This window comes from Pan troglodytes, chromosome 2, assembly GCF_028858775.2.
Source record: "Pan troglodytes isolate AG18354 chromosome 2, NHGRI_mPanTro3-v2.0_pri, whole genome shotgun sequence".
NCBI lineage: Eukaryota > Metazoa > Chordata > Mammalia > Primates > Hominidae > Pan > Pan troglodytes.
The window spans coordinates 13,509,859-13,518,169 of NC_086015.1; the positions used below are offsets into that span (position 1 = coordinate 13,509,859).

General features: G+C 43.4%; 1 protein-coding gene across 50 annotated transcripts in view; it reads left to right on the forward strand.

The window, feature by feature from the left end:
• The window catches only part of SETD5 (SET domain containing 5), an 80,708-nt gene extending 74,065 nt beyond the window's left edge, over window positions 1-6,643 (forward strand). For 49 of the 50 annotated variants that reach the window (XM_063805343.1, XM_063805322.1, XM_063805344.1 and 46 more), the window contains 4 exons: window positions 1,736-2,037; window positions 2,950-3,083; window positions 3,569-3,657; window positions 3,984-6,643. In XM_063805343.1, the coding sequence (XP_063661413.1) occupies window positions 1,736-2,037; window positions 2,950-3,083; window positions 3,569-3,657; window positions 3,984-4,592 (1,134 nt within the window). In that variant the 3' untranslated portion in view covers window positions 4,593-6,643. Of the gene's footprint in view, window positions 1-1,735; window positions 2,038-2,949; window positions 3,084-3,568; window positions 3,801-3,983 lie in introns of all 50 variants that reach the window. The other variant, XR_010155074.1, reaches the window with a different exon arrangement.
• Window positions 6,644-8,311: the final 1,668 nt, after the last annotated feature.

Below are 8,311 nucleotides of genomic sequence, written 5' to 3' on the forward strand. Positions count from 1 at the left end.
GCACTCCATTGGGCAGGCAGCAGGCATGCAGTATGGTGCAAACAGTTGGATGTTGTTGTATCAGGTGGAAGGCCGGGGGAGCCAGGAGGAAAGTGCAGAGAGTGCTGGGCTGGGCCAGGCCATAGAGAGCTTGCTAATGGGTTGGGACTCCACTTCCAAGTATTGCCTGATCAAGAAGTCACAAAGCCAAAAATATGCTTTTGTATAAGTGGTTCTCAACTAGGGGTGTTTGAGAATGTGTAGGAGTGTTTTGAATTGTCCCAGTGACTTGCATTTATTGAGCAGGGCCAGGGATGCTGAATGTCCTATGTAGGGGACAGTCCCATGTAATGGCCAAACATCTGTAGTATCCTCATTGAAATGAAACCTAGTGGTTTTTTATATTTTCATTATAATGATATTACCAGAATTTATTAACTTCTTTCCAAAATTATTTCTAGAAAATGCATATGCAAAACTGTCTATATTTTTGTTCCATTTGGACAGAAAAATGAGAACCCTAAGGGGATAGAAGGAGGAGGAAACATTGGCAGATAATTTGGATTAAGATAATAATTGATTTCGAAGATTGTTGCATGAACATCATTGACTACCAGAAACAGACATGAAAACAATCTTTGGATTTCTGGTCTTATAATATTTACTATGTGCAAAAGTCATAGAAATCATGATATTTTATTTCAGAAACACTTCTGAAATTTATTGGGCACATTTAAGCATAAATTTAAGCATATGCCAAATTCTGTGCTGGATATTAAAGATAAAAAGCCAGATAAACTTGGCCTTTGCCTTCCTAGAACTTATAGTTTAGTCAGGGAGCAATCAAGACATGGTAATAGGTTCTACGGCCTGTGTAAGCAATGTGCCAGAACAACAAAGAGAAGGTGTACTAGGCAGGGCACGGATTATGGTGGGCAGGGTGGGATGGGAGGTCTGCTGTCAGGAAAGAATGAGCAAGCATTAGGGAGATGAAGGGGAAGTTAGGGAGAAGTTACCAAGTTGTTTTCTAGAGCTAGCTTGCTAAAATTATAAACTGGAAATAATAATTTCCTCTCTTTTTACATTAATTACATCTATGTGTAAGACAGAAACAGTAATAAATTCCTATTTATATCTTGAAAAATTGAACATATTTAAGTATCCTGGAGCATTGGCTTTTTCTTTTGTTTTGTTTTGTTTTTCCTTCTCTCTCTCCCTCTCTCTCCCCACCTCCCTCTCCTCACCTCCCTCTCCTCCATCTCCTTCTCCTCTCCCTGCTTCTTTCTCTCAAACAGCTAACTCTAGGGGTTCCCAAGGGGTACAGAACAGCCATCAGTCACCTGGGAGGCTTTTTAAACTATACAAGCTTCCAATTCTCCCTTCTCTAGGTACTTCCATTGTTGCAAATAACTATGATAGCATGCTTCTGTTATTGTGTAATGGTAACCTCACAAGTTTTTCTGAAGGCAGAAAAAAAGATGGTGGTCTAATTGGCAAACATTTTTTAGAAACTTGCCTCCTAGTTTATTATCTTCCTCTTACCAATTTCCAGCTGCCTTAAATATGTAGCTGTGCTCAGATCTCTTTCATACTCCCCAAAAAAAGTTATCAGGGTTGGTGTCTGCTTTGTTTGCGTGGCTTGGCTAGTGGTTTACTAAGGTACCATCTTTCCTTCTTTCCCTGTTGCTAGTGATCCACTAATGATATCCAGACAGAGTACCGTTTTTTGTTTGTTTGTTTGTTTTTTCCTTTCTAGGTATCCCTGCTGGAGTACCGAAAACGGAAACAAGAAGCTAAGGAAAATTCTGCTGGTGGGGGAGGTGACTCTGCACAGAGCAAAAGCAAGCCTGCAGGAGCTGGGCAAGGCAGCAGTAACTCCGTTTCTGACACTGGTGCCCATGGTGTGCAGGGATCCTCAGCCCGAACTCCATCTTCCCCTCACAAAAAATTCTCCCCATCTCATTCCTCTATGTCCCATTTGGAGGCGGTAAGCCCATCAGATTCCAGAGGCACTTCTTCATCTCACTGCAGACCTCAAGAGAATATCAGCAGTAGGTGGTAAGTTTATATTTGATGTTTTATAGTTAAATTGGGGGTGGGGGGGAGTATATATCTAAGATCATTCCCAGTTTTACCTAAAATCTATGGGAACACTTGATGGGAACATCTGAGACAGCCAGCCAACAGTACCATCTGTCCTGTTCAGCTGATTTAATAATGTCAGCTGCAACCCCCCAGCTTTGCAGAATTAAGAATTACCAACATGCCTGTGGAGCAGTGCTTTGGAATGACATGTAGTTATGGATGCAGATGAGCTCTTTCATTTAGTGAGCACTAACACTGCCTTTCCTATTTCTCATTTCACATGAAAGGTGAGTCAAGAATCCAGCCAAGTTCCACATGAATTAACAACAGATGTCTCTCTTCCACACAGCTAGCATATACAGAGCAAAAAGACATTCTGAAAGGATTTGTCTGGTTTAGGGGAGACCACAAATTTAAAAATGAATAATACTGGTGGCAGATACTGAGGATCAAATGCGTGAAATAGAGAATGAAGCACAGGAGTTCAGGGATCTTGAACTGAAAAAAATAAGTCTGGGAAAGAACAGTCCTGGCTCAAATGTTTAATGTTCATTAATCTATGAAACCTTTATTAAACCAGTACTATGTATCAGGCACAGGATTTCCTAAAGGAGAAATTTTAACATTTTAAATGGGGGTTAAGGGAAGTTAACATCTTTAATCCACTTTTTCCTTGATTTCTTTTTCTTTAAAAGTGGTTGTTGTTGATGTTTCTCTTTTGTGCCTGACATAGTTGGAGGCAGAGGAAATACCGTGTTTTAAATTGGTTCTGAAGAAAGTAATGTTTAAGAGGATGTTTTAAGAAAATACACCGTGCACTGGTTAGGGCTTCATTTGTTTTGGTTAAGTCCTGTGGCTTGAACTTGCACCCTGTTGCCTTTACAGGATGGTTCCCACATCAGTAGAACGACTCCGAGAAGGAGGGAGCATCCCCAAGGTCCTCCGAAGCAGCGTGAGGGTGGCCCAAAAGGGAGAGCCCTCTCCCACATGGGAGAGTAACATCACAGAGAAAGACTCAGGTGAGCCCATGGCCTTCTACTGCCACCACATTCAGGGACACGTGAGCCAAGTCCTGTACAGTTCATGCCTAGTGCTGAGTTGAGGTGAGTCAGTTTCTGATGCAGTTGGGCTCCGCCGTATGCTAGGTTCCAGCCCACTTATGCTCATTTGGGCTACAACATTTGTAAGATCTAGCATTGCTTGCTCTCTGTCTGCTCTTTTTTCCCCAAGGAATACCTTTCTGTAACTCTCATCTCTCCAAAGTCCTGGAAATCTACCTCGATGAAGGATGAAGAGAAAGAAGACGGGAATCACATCAGGCATTTAGAACGTAGCCCATAATTAACCACTCATTTTGCCCTTCTGGCATGCTGCACTCACCCAATTTGTCACAAAGAGAGCAGTACGGGTTGGTGATGGCACTGGTGATTTAAATGAAAAATGGCTCTTTCTTACTTATTCTAAGAAGCCAAGTTGATTTTTTTTTTTATGTGTTACCTTCCAGACCCTGCAGATGGAGAAGGCCCAGAGACATTGAGCTCAGCACTCTCTAAAGGAGCAACAGTTTACAGCCCTTCCAGATACAGCTACCAGGTGAGATGAGAAATTGCTGGTCTCTAGCCATAGGAGTGTGTTCTGGGTCCTAAATTGTCCTGGTCATCCTTTGCCATTGAGATGCTGTCTTTGCATATAGTTTCAGCAGCGTTGGAAATAAGTCATCATCTGCTTGTCCTCAGGTAATAAATTATGCCAGAAGATGAATACGGTGATCAAAGACAGACATTTTACTGCCTTTGGTTTCCTAAAAAGAATACATGGTTAAAAGATGAAGAAAAAAGAACGTAGGGTATTATAAATGTTCACCAGCCATTTAAGGGACTTGTTCGCGTCCTTATTCTTTTCCTCCCAACTTTGTCTAGCTCCTGCAGTGTGATAGTCCTCGGACAGAATCACAAAGCCTCCTTCAGCAGAGTTCCTCCCCCTTCAGAGGACATCCTACACAATCTCCAGGATACAGTTATCGAACTACTGCACTGAGACCTGGAAACCCCCCCTCTCACGGTTCTTCAGAATCATCCCTCTCTTCCACGTCCTATTCCAGCCCCGCCCACCCTGTGTCCACAGACTCGTTGGCCCCATTTACGGGGACACCAGGGTATTTTAGCAGCCAGCCACATTCTGGAAACAGCACTGGCAGCAGTCTTCCAAGGAGGAGCTGCCCTTCTAGTGCTGCTAGCCCTACCCTGCAGGGACCCTCAGACTCGCCAACCTCAGATTCAGTTTCTCAGTCCAGCACAGGAACTCTGAGTTCCACCTCCTTTCCTCAGAACTCTAGGTCGTCATTGCCATCAGACTTACGGACTATCAGTCTGCCCAGTGCTGGGCAGTCAGCTGTCTACCAGGCCTCCAGGGTATCTGCGGTTTCCAATTCACAGCACTACCCACACCGTGGGAGTGGGGGTGTGCACCAGTACCGACTCCAGCCACTGCAAGGGTCAGGAGTCAAGACTCAGACAGGACTTTCCTAGGGCTTCTGGATTTGGGCAAACAGAACTGAATGAGCCCATAGCTGCTTCCTTCCAGCTGCCTCTGGAACCTAGGCCGAGCATATTGCTGAGGAAGGGGGGGTACAAGGTGCCAGAGGATTGGGTCTGGTGGACAAGAAACAAGACTTGTGGTCACAATTGGCCTCTGGCCTTGGAGAAAGCTGTAAATCTTGTCTGAAGCAGAGACTATAAAGAAGTTTCTCCCTGCTGTCAAGGGTACATTGTTGACAAGCAAATGGTGTTTCGGTTAGTAACGGTTCTAAGTGCAATGAGTTGTGTTGAAGCCTCCGTCTCCCATCCTTGCCTGTAGCCTGTAGTCACTTGTGCAGTGAGGACATCTTTTTAAATTTAAAAAAAAAAAAAAAAAAAAGTTTTCAAAGGAAAAAAAGTTAAAAGAGCCAATCTCAAAGCCCCAAGCCATCTGAGTACTGTTAGGGTTTTATGCACTTAAGAAAAAAGGTAGGTATGTAAATGTTCATCCTAAGACAACCATTCCAAAAGCAGGTATCTGGCCAATGTGTGTCCACCAAGAATACTGTTTATCTTTGTCTTAAGATCACCAAGAAATAGGCAAGGATAGTAAAGCTTGGAACCTGCACCAACTGGAGGGTGCCTGGCTCTTTGAAGAAAAGCTCATGGTCAGCTCTTGATTATTCGGGAGCAGATTATTTGAGTAGATTGTCTGAGCCTCCAACTGTTACCATCCTACTCCCCCTTCCCAAGCTATTTCACAGCTCAGTAACCCATGAAGTAAGTAGACAAGAAAAGGAGGAATGAGACATGATATAGGCCAATTGCATTGCTACTTACCAGCTTTTGGCAATAAATTTCATTAGGAAGGATACCGAGTGGTTTGGGAATGCTTCGAATTTTATTTTTTCTACTCCCAATTAATCAGGAGTTGATGATCCCATGAGCAGGACCGCCTCCATGATTGGGGAGCATGCACTTGTGACTGCAGGGTAAGAGTGGGAAGATAGGTTTGTGGAGTGGCACCGACAGGACTGTGATTGTGTGTGGGCCTGCCCCACATTTCTTTGGGGGATGCTTATGTGAGAGTGGGCCCAGTGAAAGAGTTACCAAGCCACCCACACCCCTAACACTGTTCTGGATGAGAGACGAGAGCAGACCGGCTTCTCCCCATCAGTGCATTGTGCCTGTTGTACACCCCTGGAGGAGCCCTGGAGCCAGCCCAGGTGGGGTACACAATCTTTTTAAATTCCATATGGTTGCCAGCTTATTTCTTTCACTTGTTTACTGTAATATCTGGCGTGTTTTTATTTATCTAATTTTGTATTCAGTTATAACCATGGTAGGGGTAGTGAATATATGACAGGTGTAATCCCTGGTGCTGCAGTGGACCTTCTTTTCTTTTGGACAAGATAATACTGTGAGTTTCCCTCCTTCCTTCCCTCTAATTTGTTTTCCTTTTTTCCCCAGCCTCTTGCATCCCCTTCTTTTCTACCCTGTCCTACAACTATCATATGCACAGTCTTCTCTCTTTGTGTGTGACTGTTACAAAATTTCACTTTTCAAAATCGAAATCAGGTGTTTGCTCAAATGAGGGGAGATTTTTTTTTTTTTTTTTTTTTTTTAAATGCTGAGACCTCAGCAAAGTACTTTTCTTTTTGTTGTTTCCCCCACAAACCCATCAGTCTGGGAGAGCATTGGGAGTGGAAATCATGTTGCCTGGGATGCTGGTTTCTTTGTATATTATATAAAACGTATGTAAATGTCTCTCCATTTGGGCTGGGGTTTGCATTCTCCCCTTGGCTATTTAACCAAGGGGAGAGGCCAGCGGGCAGGCGGCCCTCACCCTGCCTGGCACGTGCAGAGACCCCAGCCACTCTGTGTGGGCAGGGTGCTGTCAAGACCAGACCTCTTGGGGGGGTAGGGGCGGGGGGGTGGGGGGAACTCTTGGAAGGGAAGAAGTATCACTTCTTTCTCAAGTGGAGTGTTTACACCTTGCTGTAACATTTGAACTTTCACAAGAGATGTAATAATTTTGATAATAAAATTCTTAACCATAATAATCATAAAGTTGAGAACTTCTTTGTCCAATTTTGTGGCCCTGCCTTGCCTGGTTTTCCTAATGCCATTTTTATCTGAGGAGAATGTGCCCTTGGTGGAGTTGTTTTGCCCATGATAATGGGGCCAGGAATACTGTCTGATCTTCCTTCGCTTTTTATGATTGCAGTCAGGACAGTGTGAAGGCAAACCTGCAGCAGGGCAAGTGAACATTAAAAACTGCCTTGAACTTGAGTGGTGTTCCTGACCTTGGCCTCATTCATTCAGCAACTATTTATTGGTCTTTTTCATTCAAAAACAATGCTGGACATTGTTTTTGGTGCTGGGCTTATGGTGATTAGAATGCTGATTGGGGGTGGGCAAAGTAAGGTCTCTTCTTTCATGGAGTTTACATTCTAGTGGAGGAGAGACCTAAACTAGTATATAATTTTAAATAGTCATTGCCATGTTAATTGTTTCATAGCAGATATGTGACTAAGACAGTTGAAGGAGCCACTCTAGATTGGTTGGTCAAGAAAAGTCTCTGAGGAGTTGACATTTAAACTGAGACTTCAGTGACAAGGAGGCAGTCCTGGGACGATGTGAGTGAAATTCATTCTTGAACATTGCAGACTCTGTGGTAGAAAAAGCTTGGTTAAGATGTAATAAATGGATGGGGCTGGGAAAGAGGATAGAAGATCCTGTAAGAGGGAGACAGGGGACAGATCGTGTAGAGCAGGAGTCGGCAAACTCTTTCTATAAAGGGCCAGATAGTAAATATTTAGACTTTGCAAGCCATGTATGGTCTCTGTCATAACTATTCAGCCCTTTGGCTGGGTGCGAATCATGCCTGTAATTCCAGCACTTTGGGAGGCCCAAGAGAGCAGATCACTTGAGGTCAGAAGTTCGAGACCAGCCTGGCCAACATGGCAAAACCCTGTCTACTAAAAATACAAAAATTAACCAGGTGTGGTGGTGCGCACCTGTAATCCCAGCTACTCAGGAGGCTGAGGCAGGAGAATCTCTTGAACCTGGGAGGAGGAGGTTATAGTGAACCAAGGTCACTCCACTGCACTCCAGCCTGGGTGATGGAGCGAGACTCTGTCTCAAAAAAAAAAAAAAACTATTCAGCTCTTCCATTGCAGTGCAAAAGCAGGCATAGACAGTATGTGGCTATGTTCCAATAAAACTTTATTTACAGGAAACAAGTGGCAAGTTGGATTTGGTTTGCAGGCTGTAGTTTGCTGGTCTCTAATGTAGAACCTTCTAGGTATAATTTAAATAATCTGCATTCAGTAAGTACAGTGGAGGAGTCATTGCAGGATTTTAAGGAGAGAAGTGACATTGTCTAATTTATATTTGGTTGATTTTTAAAAATTACTCTGATTGTTTTGATCCTGTTGGTGAAGAGATGAATAGGAGCTGAGAAACTGGTGTGGAAGGTAGAGCAGTTGTTCAGGCAAGCAACAATACAGTGGTGGCTTCTATTAAGACGGTAATGATGGGGATAAGAAGTGATTGGAGTCAGGATATGTTTTGCAAGTACACAGCAGAACTTGCCAATGGATTGAATTGGCAGTATTCTAACATTTGTTTGACAAATGTTTACTGAGTAACTAAGGTAGACTGCAGTTTGCAAAGCACATAAGGGATTCAAAGATGAAGATGCTGTTTATTAGTTGAAGGAGTTTAGA